This window comes from Delphinus delphis, chromosome 8 (genome assembly GCF_949987515.2).
Source record: "Delphinus delphis chromosome 8, mDelDel1.2, whole genome shotgun sequence".
Classification (NCBI taxonomy): Eukaryota; Metazoa; Chordata; class Mammalia; order Artiodactyla; family Delphinidae; genus Delphinus; species Delphinus delphis.
In genome coordinates, this window is record NC_082690.1 from 6,392,669 (window position 1) to 6,410,475 (window position 17,807).

General features: G+C 45.7%; 1 protein-coding gene across 1 annotated transcript in view; it reads left to right on the forward strand.

Moving 5' to 3' along the window:
• Positions 1-17,807, forward strand: part of PRDM10 (PR/SET domain 10) — an 87,532-nt gene that overhangs the window by 41,842 nt on the left and 27,883 nt on the right. Inside the window, exons 5-9 of the mRNA XM_060017666.1 lie at positions 5,092-5,305; positions 7,240-7,481; positions 8,793-8,996; positions 13,438-13,510; positions 15,562-15,679. Of these exons, the coding sequence (XP_059873649.1) occupies positions 5,092-5,305; positions 7,240-7,481; positions 8,793-8,996; positions 13,438-13,510; positions 15,562-15,679 (851 nt within the window). The remainder of the gene's footprint in view (positions 1-5,091; positions 5,306-7,239; positions 7,482-8,792; positions 8,997-13,437; positions 13,511-15,561; positions 15,680-17,807) is intronic.

Below are 17,807 nucleotides of genomic sequence, written 5' to 3' on the forward strand. Positions count from 1 at the left end.
TAGGAAAAGTGGTAAATGGCTGGAAAGAATCCAGCCTTTCCCCCCGAGTGTCCACAGGTAAACAATCACTTGATGAGGGAAATTTCATTATAGAGGCATCCAACTAATAAAGAAAGGGGGGACGACTGGCTTAGAGTCTCACCATTTTTCATCTCCTATCATCAGAAAAAAGCTGATGAGGCACTTTGTAATGAATGGATCAACTTACCCCCTGAACATTGTCAATATCACTAAAAAGAGAGAACATTCATTATAGGGTTCCTGGTGTTGTGTACCTCCTCTTGACATACAGCACTGTATTTTTCCACATAAGAGGTATTCCTCCCCCAAAATTGAACCTGAATCTGATCGAGTCTCTAGATTTCACTGCCAACTAATAGGAAGCACAGTAAACAAAATGGAACAAGTTACAAGACACACAAGGATGCAGTTAGCACCATCTAGACTGCGGGAAGCAGACAAATTGCAGAAGAAAAGAAGAGAAATGGAACTTACAGATTAAAGGAGACTTCAGAGACATAGCAGTCAGATGCAGCACGTGGACCTTGATTGGGTCCTGATTTGAACAAGCCAACTGTAAAAAAAAATTATGAGACAATTGGGGAGATCCTAACAATAATTGGATATTTGGTGATGTTAAGGAATGATTATTTTTTAGGTATGATAATAAATAAAATATAAAAGTCCTTTTCTTGTAGAGATATCTACTGAACTACTTAGAGATGAAAATATATAATGTTTGAAGTTTGCTTCAAAACAATCGAGTGAGGGGGAAGGTGGGCGGGAGAACAGCTGAAGGAAGGTGAGCTCTGAGTTGATAATTGTTGAAGCCAAGTGATGGGTACACAACATGTATTATACTATTCTCTCTATTTGATATAGGTTTGAAATTTGTCATTATAAATGAGAAAGTCATTTTGATAGGACTTTCTAAATTGCTTTTCAGATGCTGAAAAAGTTTACATTCCCACCAACAGTGTATGAGATCGCCCATTTCCACACGCCCTTGCCACGTTGGGTATTTGCATTCTTTGAATATTTTGCCAATCTGATAAGGAAAGTGGTTATTTTGTTGCTTTAATGTTAAGGTATCATTTTAATTAGAGGTTTTGTTGCTATTTGCACCTTAGAGGGCCCTTCCTCTTCTCCAGTCTCCAGAAACAATCTGCCTGTTTATGTTTTGTACAAAAGAAAAGTTGTTCTCAGACAGCTCTGTGAACCCGGCATAACAGGCAGTACAGCCATTGCCTTAGCATCTGTCTTTATTGCAGTTTCCTTTCAACCCGCACGGTTTTTATTTCCGGCTATAACACCTCAGTGATTATCAGTTAATTCCATGACCTGGATAGATTCTGGATAGAAAGTTAGAGTGAGGGTTTAACATAGGTGATGGGTGCTTTTTTTTTCAATCCTTAGCAAAAAGGTGCCTGTTTTTTCAATTGTCGGTAGTGGTGGCAAAATCCATTTGAAACCTTTTTCATATACGCATTCCCTCGTCCGTAAGGAAGGCAAGGGACTCTCCAGACCTAGAAGCACAGTCTCCGTTTTGTTTCTGAAAAGGAACATGTGTGGCTCCCCACACACTGAGAGGAAAATATGCTGCCCTCATAATTGGTCTCAGTAGGAACCCGGAGCATTCTGTTGTGTTTGCTGCTGTCCAGTGTAGTTTCATGTTTCACTCTCAGATAAATTGTATACTGAAATGCATTATGTCGCTTCAGAAATAATTACCGAGAGTGATGTTAAGTGGGAAGGAGAAGGTATACCACGAGTTTAACAAATTCCTTTTCCTCTCGCCACGCTTTATCGTGTGTGACAAAATGAACGGGCGTAAACTATTTTTGTTACTAATCTTTTCCTCTAAGGGAAGTTGGCACCACGGCTCCCCGCCCTGCTGCCGGGCCGTTGCCTCAGGAGCAGGTGTGTTACCTCGCTGCTCGTCGCTCGGGTACTCACGGTGTATGCGCTGTTTACCTTCTCCTTGAATCGACTCCAGTCCACAGGGGCCATTGTGATGTAGCAGAAAAGCAGGGCAGAGTCAGAATGTGGATTTCCTCTCTGCCACTTAGGAGCTGGGTGGTAAAGTGATCTGGCCTCAGAGGAATTTAGATTCCTCTGGCACGCCGTAAATGTCAGTTGAATTTGAATTATTAGTGAAACAAACCTGTAATGCATTCCTACTGTGTGTTAAGGTCCATGCTATCTGAAATACACGGTTCTTACCTACAAATGATTATCCCCACTTTCCATCCCTTTTCGACGGTAACTTGCATGATTCTGGTATATGTTCCACCTGTGCTTTAGCATCGGTCCCTCTAGGAAATGCTGAAGGCTTCAAGCCTTTTCTTTGCCACAGCCTTTGAGGAGAGTTCCAGCCCAGGGACGAGGAGGTTGTCCGTCTGTTTTGATGTCAGCTTTCTCAGCAGTGGCGAGAAGCCAGCAGTAACTTGCCTGACCCGCAGTCTTTCTAGCAGCATCTGTTGGGGAAAAATACAGCTCAACTTCATGGGAGTTAACTCCCAATTGCTGAATCCATTCTTTCAGGTTGGCTCTGCAAAGAGATAAAGAATTTATGAGGAGTGGAGGTGGATATATGCTTTGGTTTGTTCAGTGTGTGATAACATTCATCACTAAGGCTGGCATAAGCTCTGAGTGGCTTAGAGTAAAGGGTGATATCGAAGCTGCGCTCTGAGACAGCAAGTGGGAGCCGATCAGATCAGGGTGCAGAGGGGGTGGCAGTTGCAGTTCTGTTGCCAGAAGTCCCTATTCTTTTGCTTGTTGACTCCTCATGTCAGTGGGCATTTTATTGTTGTTATTGAAGTTGAAGCAGAAATACCTCCCAGAATTTTGTCCTCCTGTCTACACTTCTGAAAGGCCCTGAGCTACAGATGGAATGTCATGCAAGAGTCTGGCTCCTGGGTTAAGTGAATGCATGTTAAAACACGCATGTGCTATCTGAGGTAACTGATTTTATCTGCCTTCTTCAGCCTGAGGGTTTCCCATGTTGGGCAGTGACCTTTAACTGCCTTGGCAGGTCAGATTCTGTAATATTGTTTCTTTACAGAGTTTGAGAGGTTCTTAGATGCACCACTGAGAAAGGATGTTTCTCTGAAGAGCGGCAGAATATCATTTCCCAAAGGGCCAGATGTATTTCCACAAACTAATCTTCATTGGATACCTGCTATGTGGCCAGCAGCCTTTTAAGGTTGTAAAGGAAATACATGCTGTCACCTCGGTCCTTAAAGAACTTAGATAATAATAATAATCTATTACTATTAATATTAAGCACTTACTAAATGCCAGACACTCTACTACTGGCCTCATATACACATTGTTCCACTTAATCCTCACAACAACCTATGAGGTATGTATTACCATGCCCATTTTACAGATAAAGAAACAAAGGTTCAGAGAAGTGTGTTAACTTGCCAGCATCTTAATCGAAATCTGTCTGACTCCAAAGCCTGTGGTCTGCTTGCGTGAGGTACAGTTCGAGAGGCAAGCTGGGCTCCCAGGGAAATGCACACGAATTGGCAATGGAGACAAAGCTATGAGGAACAGCTAAGGTGTGACATGTCAGAACCAAGATTCTGAAAGATCTTGGCGGACTGAAAGAACAGAAAAGACAATAAAATGAAATTTACTAGAGATACATGGCCATTTAAGTAAAAATCAGCTATGTAATTCCTGAGCAGGAGAAAAAGGGTTCAGTAGCGCTCTTTGAGCAGACAAGAGGACCCAGTGACCTGCCACTTCCAAATGGGGAGCGCTAGGACGTGGCGGTCTCCAGTAAACGCTGGTGCAAGCTGATGGGGATCCGCTGAGGGGTGAATGGACACAGCAGGACCGTGAGCAATGGGTCAGTGCATTAGGGGTTTGGGTCTTGAAGTACTGGAGGAACTGTCTTCATGGGGCACAGAGGGGGCACTTACTTGGTGTAACTCGAGAGGGAAGTCGGGGAGGTCTTGACTCCACGGGAACATCCCTGAGCTGTTCCAGAACCATCCGGGCTGCCTGGTGGGCAGTGTGAGGAAACGTGAAGCCCAGGCTGGACGGTGTCGCTGGGTGGGATTCTGTGACTCCAGGGGCTGCAGAAGGTCAGAGCAGAGAGCGGACGCTGTTCCCAGAGAAAGCAGACGACGAGGACGGGGTTTAGACGGTTGCCGAGGGAAGAGCATTTTAGGCGAGGAAAGACAAAGAAAAAAGGGAGTAGGCACTTCCAAACACGTGTCTTACTTGTTGAACAGGGGGAGGGCATGGCTTGAGTATGAGTAATGGTGCTAACGGAGCAGGAGAAATGCGCTTGCGTCAGAGGGATCTGAGTGGTATATATCCCGAGGCCGCTTATTTAGAAGGTGAGAACTTTTAAGGTACCATTATTTTCCTCCGGTGTATTTGGTAAAGTTAATCGAATCCATGACCCAAACCGTGTCTTATTTGCAAGAGACTAATTTCAGTGTGATGAACAAAATAGGCATCTCTTTCCTTGTTACTTACAAACCTCGGCCTCTCTGAAGTGTGTGACAGGAGAGCTGGTACCCACTGAATTTTACCAACTGCGTCTTGCACCACGTGTTCAATTTTAAAGCCACGTGGTTGAAGGTGGGTCAGATCTTTACCTGCATTATGGTGTGGCCCCCTGCAAAGGCAGGAGGGTCCCTACCCCAAACCAAACTGAGGCTGATGATACCACACATGTTCCAGGAGGGTTTGGAAGGGTTCATTACTTTCATATTTGAAGTCTCCGGGGAGACAGGGCAGGCCCCTCATGCAGGTTTGGAAAGGCTGAGAGAGCAAGGAAGTGGGACTTGAGGTGAAGGCTGGGATCGGCACGACAGTCCCCAGCATGTGGTCAGGGGCTCGTGGGATCTGAAACTCCTGCTGGCACCGGCAGAGCCCAGATGTTGGGCAGAAACAGCAAAAAAGGAAAACAGATCCCTTATTACAGCCCATAGATGGAAATAAGAGTCATTTCTGCAGGGCCTCGAAGGGAGCTGGCGAGAAGAGTATTGCGCCCAAACCTTGTGTTCTGCGTGTGTCCTGGCTAACCCCAAACAGGCTGTACTAACGTTACGATTAAATGTCGTCCAGGCCTCGTTGCCGGTGCACAGCCAGGTGCTACCTTCGCTTGAGGGTGTGGGTGGCACGGACCCTTTGGCGACCCTGCAGAGCCCCATGGCCAGACTGGAGGCCAAGGATGAGGAGGATTCAGAAGACTCGGAGGAGGAGGAGGAGGACGGCGGAGACACAGACCTGGACGACTGGGAGCCTGACCCCCCTCGGCCCTTCGACCCGCACGACCTGTGTACGTAGAGCCGCCTCTCGGGAGCGCGTGTGGGCGCAGGGCGGGCTGGCCCCTGCCGGGGCTCCTGGTGCAGATGCTGCGCCCGGTCTAGGTGTCGCCCTCACTCCATCCTCAGGCAGCCTGTGAAGGAGGCCCTGGCTGTCCCTAGAGTTCTGATTGTACTGATGAGCGAACTGAAGCCCAGGGGAAGCTGGGCGGCCTGCTCAGTGCCCCAGGGGGCCGGGGCTGGGTCAGGACCCAGCCTCAGTCTCTGATCCCAGAGCTCCAGCTGCCAGACCGTGATGTGGTCCAGTCCTGGCAGATCCGGCCATTTCCGATTCCACAAGTTCCCTTCCTGCTTTACCTCTCTTCATACCGACCTGAAAAAATGCCTGTTATAAAAAGACGCCTGTTCTGAAAAGACACCCCAGGCACCAGAGCGCTGCATTTTTCTAGCTCGACTAACGCTCCGCACAGTCTTGTGAGGTCGGCAGCTTTCCCAAGGTCGTGCTCAGTTGTTCAAGAGCCAGGGTTCGAACTCGGGTGTCTGCTGGCTGCAGGTGCCCAGGACGACTGCCTGTCCGTCCTGCCTGCTTGGGGGGTGGGTCCTGCTTCCACCCACCAAGCCATTGCCGCTGCCCATCAACTTCGTGCCTAGATGACAAAGTCCTTATCTCCCCTTGTGAGTTACGAGACTCTGCAGAGCTTTGAGGTCTCACCGTATTTCCCCTGGACCTTCTGTGTCGTGGTGGTAGGCCTGTTTGCATGGGGCCAGTGTTCATCTCCAGGCCCAAAGAAGGGCTTCCTCATTTTGCTTTTCTTTGAATTCATAAGTTTTCAAGGCAACTCCTTAGTCAAATACACAACACACAAGGTCACTTTATGTTATAAATATTAATACAAGATAGCTCTCCATTATTGGAGAACTGTGGAAATTGGAAATACCCATTTTCTAAGTCAGGTCATCACACAGCCAGAGTTGGGTAAACTATAATTGGTTAATTAGATTTGTTTAGGGTCACGAGCATGCTCTCTGTGTGGCCCAGTCCCTTTTTCCTGTTTTGTGGCTGGACCTGTCTCATTCTGGCGGTGAGCTGACAGATGGGCGACACTGGGAAAGGGGGTGAACCACTTTTTCCTGTTTTGTGGCTCGACCTGTCTCATTCTGGCGGTGAGCTGACAGATGGGCGACACTGGGAAAGGGGGTGAACCACTTTTTCCTGTTTTGTGGCTCGACCTGTCTCATTCTGGCGGTGAGCTGACAGATGGGTGACACTGGGAAAGGGGGTGAACGTGGATGCTTAGTGCCCACCGGTCACTTGCAGAATGAGCTGAAAGTACATATCAGGGCTGGGCTAACTGTGTCATCCAGGTGAATGAAGGATGGGATGCTAAATTCATTCATGTCAGCATTACCTTCACACAGTACACACGGAAATCTCAAACTCAACAGCGCTTTTTCTGTTGATTTAGACATGCCCAGACAATAAGGCTTCTATAACTCCCTTTGAGGAAACTGATTAAACAGTATTGTCAGGTTTTTAAATAACAGCTTTATTGTGATATAATTTACATACTATAAAATTCACCTAATTTACATATTATAAAATTCTCATCAGATTTTGCAACATTTAGCCTAAGAAGCTCCTCTTTTCTCTTTTCAGACATGTTATAATTGATTTGCAAGTTTAATGCCACTATTTGAATGAATATCCAACAGAGGAATAAATCGCGGCCTGCAAATTATTTCCGGCAGGCCGCAAGCTAATTCTGCCTGCTTTTAGAAGAAAAGTACAGGATCTTAGTGGCCTCTGAGGAGGAATGTATTACAGTGGAATGGGTATTGCAGCTGTAGGAGTGCATTGAGTTTGGGCTGGGAAGTTTAGATTTGGGGATTTTTCAGGTTGGAACTTTTCCCCTGAGACTGTGACGTTGAGGATTGCTCTCTCGTGTAGGGTGTGAGGAGTGTAATAACGCGCACTCGTCCGTGTGCCCGAAGCACGGCCCCCTGCATCCGATCCCCAACCGGCCGGTGCTGACCCGGGCGCGGGCCAGCCTCCCCCTGGTGCTGTACATCGACAGGTTCCTGGGCGGTGTGTTCTCCAAAAGGCGTATCCCCAAGCGCACCCAGTTCGGCCCCGTGGAGGGGCCGCTGGTCAGGGAGTCGGAGCTGAAGGACTGTTACATCCACCTCAAGGTAATTTCTGCTTCAACATAGTCCAGTCTCGTTCCGACGATTTTTAAGGGGCACGCGTTTTCCCACCAAGCCTCTTAATGCAATCTCATAGCAGTTCGCTAGTAGTTTTCTTTCTGTGCTTGACTTGTTTCAAATGGAGACGTTTTCTCTCTCACCAATGACACAGAGGGTACGGTTTCAGTCCCCGAAGTCTCAATGTGAATAATTCTGAGAGGTGTTCTCAGGGGCTGGATTAGTCTGGGAGGGCTGCCAGGATCAAACATGACAGACCGGGGGAGCTTAAAGAACCGATGTTTGTTTTCTCACAGTCCTAGAGGCTGGAAGTCCAAGGCCAAGGTGCAGGCAAGGTTGGCCCCCGGTGAGGCTGCTCTCCTTGGCTTGCAGGTGGCTGCCCTGCGGCTGCCTTTGCACAGGGCTGTCCCTGTCTGCAAGGTGCCTCTGCAGCTTCTCTGTGTGTCCTGATCTCCCCTTCCTATGAGGACACCAGTCAGATGGGATTGGGACCCACTCTTGCAAAGCCGTGTCTCCGAATGCAGTTACATTCTGGGCTACTGGGGGGCTAGGGCTTCAACATACACATTTTGGGGGGGACACAATTCATCCCATAAAAGGGACTCGACAGCTTGTTTTTCAAATTAACTATGACTGGAGCATAGAATTACGTCGACTCATGTTATCTGTTAAGTGCCCATAATGTTTTTAGGAAAACCTCTTTGCAGTTTTTTAAAAAATTAATTAATTAATTAATTTTTCGCTGTGTTGGGTCTTCATTTCTGTGCAAGGGCTTTCTCTAGTTGCCGTGAGTGGGGGCCACTCTTCATCGCGGTACACGGGCCTCTCACTGTCGCGGCCTCTCTTGTTGCGGAGCATAGGCTCCAGAAGCGCAGGCTCAGTAGTTGTGGCGCACGGGCCTAGTTGCTTCGCAGCATGTGGGATCTTCCCAGACCAGGGCTCGAACTCGTGTCCCCGGCATTGGCAGGCATATTCTCAACCACTGCGCCACCAGGGAAGCCCCTAATTAGTCTCATTTTTTGATGTGTTAGTTAATGATGAAATATCAACCAAAGCTGTACACTCAGGGTGCTAACTTGTAGATTTTGCTAAGTAATCCTTCTGTAGGTGAGTCTTCAGAAGGTATCTTTTTCCTGTTCCATTCGGCAAGACACAATTCCAGTATCTTTCTAGATACAAAGGGGAGAATCAGCATATCTGGTTAATTTCAGGAACAATATCTTGTATGTCATTACATGAATATCTATCATATTAGAGGTTTTGTGTATGTGTGTCTTTTTACTTTCACTCTGGTTGCAGGTTTCTCTTGATAAAGGTGACAGAAGAGACAGGGATTTGCACGAAGACCTGTGGTTTGAGTTGTCTGACGAGACCCTTTGTAACTGGATGATGTTCGTGCGCCCGGCCCAGAATCACCTGGAGCAGAACCTGGTGGCTTACCAGTATGGCCACCACGTGTACTACACAACAATCAAGAATGTGGAGCCCAAGCAAGAGCTTAAGGTACAGTGCTGGGTCAGTGGCACCTTTGCTAGGAATTGCAATTGCTTCATGCTTTTCCTACTTTTCTTTTCCCTTTGCAGAGGGATTCCTTAAACAATGGTCCTTTTCTTGTAATTCACTTACTTACTGAGCACTTGCTGTGTACTGTACACTTCTAATAATCCCACAAATAAAACAGAATGAAAAGTATATGACTTTTGAGATCTCTCAAAGGCGTTCATGAAGGTATTAGGCCCAGGGGTGAGGAAGTAGTTGTTTTGGGGGCACAGGCAGGTCTGTGTGATTAAAGATGGGCTTACTTCACATCATTTACACATTCTAAGGAAGAGTTAGCTGGGAAACAGGAGATCTTGTAAAATGGAATTCAGATGTATGGGCGAGATTTCTTTATCTGAAGACTCATTTTACCCAAAGAATTCTATGCACTGACTTCTGATTTTAGGAATATATTTTTTGGGGATAACACTCTGTAGGAATTTGTCTAAATATTAACTCTTGATGATTAATGAAAATTCCGCTATGATTCTAAGGGAAAATCCCCTCTGCCCCCCACTACCCGTGCCCGTTTTTAAAGCTATGTTAGGAACATGGTAAAAAGAGGGGGTCAAAATATTAAAGTTATAAATGAAAAATATGTCAGAAATGATTGCTTTGGTACATGAACACTGAATAGCACTGTGCCTCAGTGTGATAAAGTGAGAAATAGATACTTCTTTGGGGGGAACAAAGACCTAGACTTTGTTTAAAAGCTGTACAAACCCTGCGTCTTTGAAACCGTCAAGTTTAGATAATCCATAACCTCCAAAGAAAATGTGTAGAAGGAGATTCACATCTCACACCTGTATTCCAACAAATTCTTGATACTGAATGAGTACTTTTAACTGTGGAGGGGAGATTATTTTCTCTTTTAATGCAGTAGAAGGCAGACAGATACAATTAAATAAGAATATAATAGTTCAATATAATGAACAACCAAAACAACAGATAAAAAGAAAGCAACAGAATGGGGGAAATATTTGTAATGCATGTTAAAAGGTTTGAGTATACAAACTGAGAGAAAGTTGTGTGCCCCTAACCTCACTACATCCAGATGGACAATAAATAAGTATCAGGAATAGACTTTACTTGGGGGAGGACTCAAATAGTAAAGAAATGTTAAAAATTTTTTTTAAAGGTTGATCATTTAAAAACCCTTAAAGCAACTATGAGTTAATATTTTTGTTAATTTAAACTAGCAAAAATAAACAGATATAATACAAGGAGTGTGAGGGTTTAAAAAATAGGGATGTTTGTTTCAGTATTGCAATATTTTATAGACTATTTCTGACAGTAGGCAGCAAAAATGTTCTCGGCTGAGTAAACCCAATCCTTGAAAATAAGTCTGAGGAAATAATTATAAGCAAAGATAGAGCTAGCTACATTAGAATTTTGTAATTTTTTTGCTGACTCAGACATTAAGATGCACCATTATTTTGCACACCATTGAGAAAACACTGCCAGCTGAGCTATGTTACAGTGCTTATTTTAATCAACAGAAGTAGTTATTTTATTTTTATGGCAGGAGCTATTTTGGACTTATTTAGACACAATTTTGAAATCACATCACACTTACGCATATTTAAAAAGGCACACTATAAGCAAAAGAAATTGGTTCAGGTATAAACTGCTTTCTGTGCAGTCTGACTTTTTTTTCTTTAACTGGATCATTGTTTTACTTTATCATGGATGTTTGTGCTTTTGTCTATCTGTCATCTTCTGTACCATCAAGGTGCTGATGATGGTGCAGTGTTTTTAGAATAAGTGCTCCTCTGCTACCTCTGCGATATTTTTCCAAGCCACTGATAGCTTTTCTGTAAGTTTTGATGCCGTGCTTTCCCATTGACCGAACCCATATGTGTCTTTTTCCTCAATTGAAACACATGTCCTTGGAAGCTGAGAGTTTTTTGATCAAGTCAGTGGGAAGTTTCTGATCACTCGATGTTTGATACCTTAATGAGAGTTCCTCCGGTATGATCACACCAGCCTTGCATTGCTTTGAAATTTCTTTCGTTTATTCTGAGGGAGATGGCAGGTTTTTTTTGGCCTTCATTTTCATTGCTTGGCAAGTGTAGCACCTCACGGGGTGCCAGTGGGACACATAACCGGAATGAGGTGAGAATGGAAAGATCTCGGCCAGGTTTGTGCAGGAGCAAAGGCAGGTGGTCACGGCTACGTCAGGGCAGTGACCACAGAATGCCATGGGTTGGGAGGCACACTCTGATTTCTGAATCAGAGAATATGAGAAACATACCTCTTGGAATCGATGAACAAGGCAGAATTTATAACAGCAGAATGATAAACTACCTAAAAGTCCAACCACAGGGTCATGGTCAAGTAAAGTATAGAATACAGACTCTGTAGAATATTATTCCACAGTTGAAAATGAAGTCTCTCAGTGTGATTATTTCCATATGGTTAAAATAATGTTCCACAACAATTGTATATGATGGATTCATTTAGTGACCCAAATATGGACCTTGTACTATGTTCCAGACACTAGGAGAAGACAGACTGGTGCCCTGCGTTCAAGGAACTTGTCCTCCAGAGGGGAGGTGGGCAGAAAGGTGTAAATAAGCAAATGATATCAAATAGTGGGAAGTGCTGTGAAGGACACAAAAGGTGTGAAAGGAGCAGATAACAGAAAGGCCCCAATTTAGGTGTGACGGGAGAGGGCGGGCCTTGCTGAGGAGGTGACAGTGAAGAACCCAACATTCCTGGTGGTGGAACAGCAAGGGCGAGAACTCTACATGTTGGAGGAACTGAAGGTGGGTAAAGGAGGGTGGTGGGAGCCCTTTGCAGACCAGCGTCAAGCACTTGAGGTTTACTGAGAACCAAGCAGCTGTTGCAGGCCATTAAGCATGGGAGTGAGTGATGAAATCCGACTGTGTTTCCAGAAGACCGCGCTGGCTTCTGTGTGGGGACTGGAATGCAGGGAACAAGAGTGGAAAAGCAGAGGCTCGTTAGAAAACCAGGCAAGAGCTCATCTTGGTGTGCGTCTAGGTGGGCGGAGCAGACAGAGGACGCCTGAGTCACTGAGAGTTCTTACTGAGGCATTACAGAAGAAAACAGAAATATGGTGGTCCAGGGGCTAAGGCTCCACGCTCCCAATGCAGGGGGCCCGGGTTCGATCCCTGGTCAGGGAACTAGATCCCACATGCCATGACTAAGAGTTCGCATGCCACAACTAAAGATCCCGCCTGCCGCAACTAAGACCCAGCACAGCCAAATAAATAAATATATTTTAAAAAGGATTAGCTTTTAGATTTCAAGTCTGAGCAACTGTGTGGAACGTGGGGTATTTACTGAGATGGGGAAGGTTGGCAGGGGTGGGGGGCGAGGAGGAGAGCATCTGGAAGTCAGGTCCGGACAAGCGCCATCAGGCAGGTAGTAGAATGTAGGTAGAGGGCAGGAGGGGAGGGTCTGGAGTAGAGGCAGTGACCTGGGAGTCATTAGCACAGAGTTGGCTGCAATGGGTGCGATCACCTCAGGAAGAAATAAGAAGGCCCTGGACTTGGACTACGCTTCGAGGAACAGCGCTGTTCAGGGTGCGGGAGGGGAAGGACAGCCAGACAGGGAGACTGAGCAGAAGCGGCCCGCAGGGTAGGGCGGAGGAAGGGGCTCAGGAAGGTGGCGTAGCTCTGGTGACCCAGCAGTGTTGGGGTGGAGCCACCATGATCACAGCTGTGGAGAAACCTGTGTTTAAATACAGATAAAAGAATTGGAAGAGGGCTTCCCTGGTGGCGCAGTGGTTGAGAGTCCGCCTGCCGGTGCAGGGGACACGGGTTCGTGCCCCGGTCCGGGAGGATCTCACGTGCCGCGGAGCGGCTGGGCCCGTGAGCCATGGCCGCTGAGCCTGCGCGTCTGGAGCCTGTGCTCCGCAACGGGAGAGGCCACAGCAGTGAGAGGCCCACGTACCTTAGGAAAAAGAAAAAAAAGAATTGGAAGAGGCTCTGCTTCATGCAGATCAAGAGACTATTGATGTTATCTCTCGTGAAGTTGTTCTAATAACAAAACCAGTTTTTTATCTTTTTATTTTTTACATTTTATTTATTGATTTTTTGGCCTCACCGCTCGGCACGTGGGATCTCAGTGCCCAGACCAGGAATCGAACCCGTGCCCCCTGCAGTGGAGGCGCGGAGTCCTAACCACTGGACCGCCAGGGAAGTCCCACAGTTTTTTACAAAGGAAAAAGAAAACACACAGTGTGTCTTGGCAGGCGAACTTCCTGACTGACCGTCTGCGCTAACGGGGTCACCTCACAGTTCGGCTTCTTTTGTTTGTTTGTTTTCCGTGGGCTGTAGAAAATCCTGAATTGTTTCCTGTGAGCAGGAGGGGGGATTGAAGCACGTGAAGCACATCCGGTGATGCCCTTAGTCCTTGATGATGTACTTGGCTCTTGCAGGTGTGGTATGCTGCTTCCTATGCCGAGTTTGTGAACCGGAAGATTCATGACATTTCCGAGGAAGAAAGGAAAGGTGCTTGAACTTTTTCTTTTTTTTTGTATTTCATATATTGATTCTAAATTGTATATATGACTTACATCTTTAGGCAATGTCTAATTTTTCTATCTCTCTGTATTTAAGATATTCTAATAGGTTCTTTAGAGCTGCACATCCCTGTCTAATTCTAGGGTCAAATGACAATGACATATTTACATTTCTTTCATGGGTGCTGGAAAATAGTATTTAATATAATGAAAACCTCCAAATACTAAATTAGGACCTAGATCAGAGGACGATCCCTATCGAGATGTAATCATCTCTGAACACGGCAAGGTAGGCATTGACTTTGTTTTCAAAGTAAATGTCACTGAAGTACAACCTACGTACAGAAAAGTGCGCAAATCCTAAGTAAGGGCCCAATGAATTTTCATAACGTGAGGACACCTGGGCAACCCGCACCCAGATCAAGACACAGAGCGTGGCCATGGCCCCAGGACTCCCCTGAGCCTTGTAATTCCTCCTCACTCCCAAGGGTAACTAATCTCCCGACTTCAACACCACAGATATGATGATGTGCTTGTTACCAAACTTTTTATAAATGGAATTATGTGATATGTACATTTCTGGTGTCTGGGAATCTTTTGTTTGTGAGATTCTTCCATACTGTTATGTACTAATGTAATTTGTTTATTCTCATTGCCATTTGGGTTTCCATTGTGTGAATGTACCGCAATTCACTGATCTATTTCTACCATAGAAATGTGGGCTGCACAATGCAATCCTGGCACTGACTAGCTGGAGTGAGGTCACATTCTGCAGGTCAAGGGCAGAGTCCTCCACAAGGCCCTCCCGACTTCAGACAGTAGTCTCAAGCCCTGGGGGTCCCATGCCCCCTGCACTTCTGACCAGCTAGCTACAATTTAGGGAGTTCCTGCTAACCCCCTTATGTCTGATAATTCCCTAGAACGATTCATGGGACTCAGAAAAGTGCTGTACTTATGAGTACCATTGTAGTATAAAGGATGCACGGGGGGACCAGGCAAATGGAGAGACACTCAGGGCAAAGTTGGGGAGGATCCCATGTCCTTAGGCTGTGTCACGACCCTGGAGCACTGATGTATGATTACCAGCCTAGAAGGCTCACCTGAGCTTCTGTGTCCAGAGTTTTTCTCAAGGCATCATCACGTAGGTGTGAGTGATTGGCTCCTTGGCCTGTGATTGAACTTGCTCTCCAGCCCCTGCTCCCCTGCCTGGTTGATACCACCTGGCGCAAAGCCCCAACCCTGTAATCAGAAGGTTGGTCTTCCTGACACAGCCAGCCCCATCCTGAGCCATCTCATTAGCATAAACTCAGGTATGGTCACAGATCACCAGGAATAACAAAGACATGCTTCTTACTTGGAGATTCCAAAGATTTAGAGGCTATTTCCCAGGGACCGGGGACAAATGCCAGCAAAATTCTTTATTATACAGCAGGGTCGTTTCCAGTTTCTGGCTAACATGAGGGTGCCACTGTGCACATTCTTGCATGTCTTTTAGTGAACATATGTGCATATTTCTGTTGCGTGCACATCTAGGAGTGGATTGCTGGGTCATACGGTATACACATAATCAGCTTTAATGGGTACTTCTGAACATTTTGCTAAAGTGATTACATTGGGCATTGATTTTCAAGTTATTTGTGATACAGTATACCATCTGATTATGAAACTTGGATCTGAATCACTGGGTTATCTGCATACAGATTTCCATTGTAGCACTCCTTGTCTTTCCAGTGTGGTAAGGTCGTGTGTGTGTGTGTGTGTGTGTGTGTGTGTGTGTGTGTTGTATGTATTGCGGGGTGGGAGAGGGTAGCACAAGGGTGTTTGTTCCTTTGATGTCTTATGCAAATATATCAGAAAACAAGATCCTAAAAATTATTCTCTGTCAAACTTTAGCCTTTGATTTTATAACAGAACAGCAGACATTGCGTATTTATGAACACTGGGCTACGCTGAGAAGGGAATGGTGTGGGTACTGGGCATCTGAGTGTTATTGGTGCCTGTTGATCACCAGCCTCCGTGGTTTCTCTCCCACGACTGCAGTTCTTCGAGAGCAAGAGAAGAATTGGCCCTGCTACGAATGTAACCGCCGATTTATAAGCTCAGAGCAGCTGCAGCAGCATCTCAATTCGCATGATGAGAAACTGGATGTGTTTAGCAGGTATAATAATAAGGGGGAAGACTTCAAAAACTTCGTTTTTAAAGTTCCAGCATCGTTTCTAGATCATCTGTGAATTTGTGGGTCTGTGTGTGTGTGCGCGCACACACGTGCGCTTGTGTGTAGACAGGTAACCAGGGAGGCTGCTGAAGGGCATTTCTTATCCGTCATTTCCTTTTTTCCGCTGGTTCTCATCACTACTTGTGTCTTTTCCAGCATAACCAATACCCAGCAATAGGACATCTTTTCACCTTAGTAAAATCTCCCCTAACTAGAGATTCTGAAATAGGAATTCTTCTGATTTTCAAACTCTTTTCAGTAGTAGGATTCCTTCATCAGACTAAGTCCTATGTTTAATTCCCACTATATAAAAAAGGTAGGTGAAGGAGAATTCCACGGGATGGGGTAAGCAGCAGCTGGATCACATAGGCCTGATGGGTAGTGGCAGGAAATTTGAATTTAATTCTATGTGTGATAAGAAGTCTTTAGAGTCTGCTGATCAAGGGATATTGTGATGTTAGTTACATTTCTAAACATAACTGTGGATAAAAATAAAACTATCACCTTAGCTTGTGTTGCAGTAAGAGTGAAGACAGGGAGTCTAGTTAGAAGCTATTTCAACAGTTCAGATGAAAAATGAGAGTGGTTCTGGGCAGAGTGGTCCCGGTGGGACAGATGTAGGGTTGCCAGCTTTTATGTGATTTGAAAAGAGAGGAGATGGTGCGAAATGGCATTTAGGGAAGTGGGAGAGTAAATATCCCAGGGAAGTCCGGTGTGATTGCCTGCAACGTGAGTGAGGGCTCATGTGAGTCACGGCTGTGTCGTCACCAAGTGTCTTTCGCTGCGAGGGTGCTGGTGCAGAGCCGGCAGGAAGTTGGTTTCACCAAGTGCGTGCAACGCAACAAGAGTGATGAAGCAGCAGTGGGGAGGGAAGAGCATGTACAAGGGAGTGACTCCAGTGAAGGACCTTGGAGCTTATGAGTGGAAGGACGGAGATAAAACATGAAGAGGATGCAGGACTGCAGACAGGGCACAGGACTGGACTGGAGCTGGTGGTGAGGCGGAAGGATCGTTGAGTCCAGGTGTCTGAGGGCGTGAGCTGGAAGTTAGGACACCGTGTAGGAGCGGGCGAGGCATGGCATCAGGACAGTGGGGATGCCGCACCTCCCAAGGACGACAAGGCTGAGGGTGTGACCACGGGAGCAAACGTCTGGGGTGCATGGAGGACATAGCAGGAGTTCCATCGCTCCCTCCTGTGTTTCCCGAAAACTCCGACCATGGCTCTGTTATAGCACTTTTTATATTCTATTGTGAGGTTTGGTTTACATGTCTGCTGCCTCTACTGGACATGTGAGGGTAAAAACTGTTGCATATAACTTACCGTCTTTAGTGTCAAGCTCCATGCCTGACACGTTGTAGATAAAAATGTTTGTTAGCCAGCTGTTAAAAGAAATTTGAGACAATTAGGCAAATTTGAACTTTGGCTCGATTTAATAAATGTTGAGCAACTATCACTTATTTTTTAGGTGCGATAAAGTTGTTGTGGAGATATGTGTATTATATATACAAATATATGTCCTTATGTTTTAGAGGTACATATTGAAATATTTACAGATGAAATGATGTCTGGGATTTATTTCAAAATAGCCTAATGGGTATGTGTGTGGGAGAAGTGGTGAGGCTATAGATGGGATAAAACTGGCCATGAGTTGGTAAGTATTGAAATGAGGTAGCGGGTACACTGGCCTCCTTGTATTCTCCACATTTGCCGAGGTTCGGAATTTCCCATAATAAAGAATCTTTTAATGTGGTGTTTACTGGATGTGCTATGGAACCGGTGAATTAGAAATTTGTTCTGACCTTCCAGAAGATTATAGTAAAACAAGGGCGTTCCTTTGACTCGATAGCCACATTCCGTGGAAGGAACATGAGGTGAGCAAGGGGAAGACTGGAATCTTGTATCCAGGACACACACTAGGCGTGTTCTGTCCTGTCTGCATTGCTCACAGAATCGCAGAGATGTGTGCGAGCTTCCAGAATTTTTGGTAGCAAAATGTTGTCAGTGCTTTGACTTTTTAAACCTCCTTTTATTCTGAATAATTTAAGACATCTCTGAGCTATGTAGATGGCA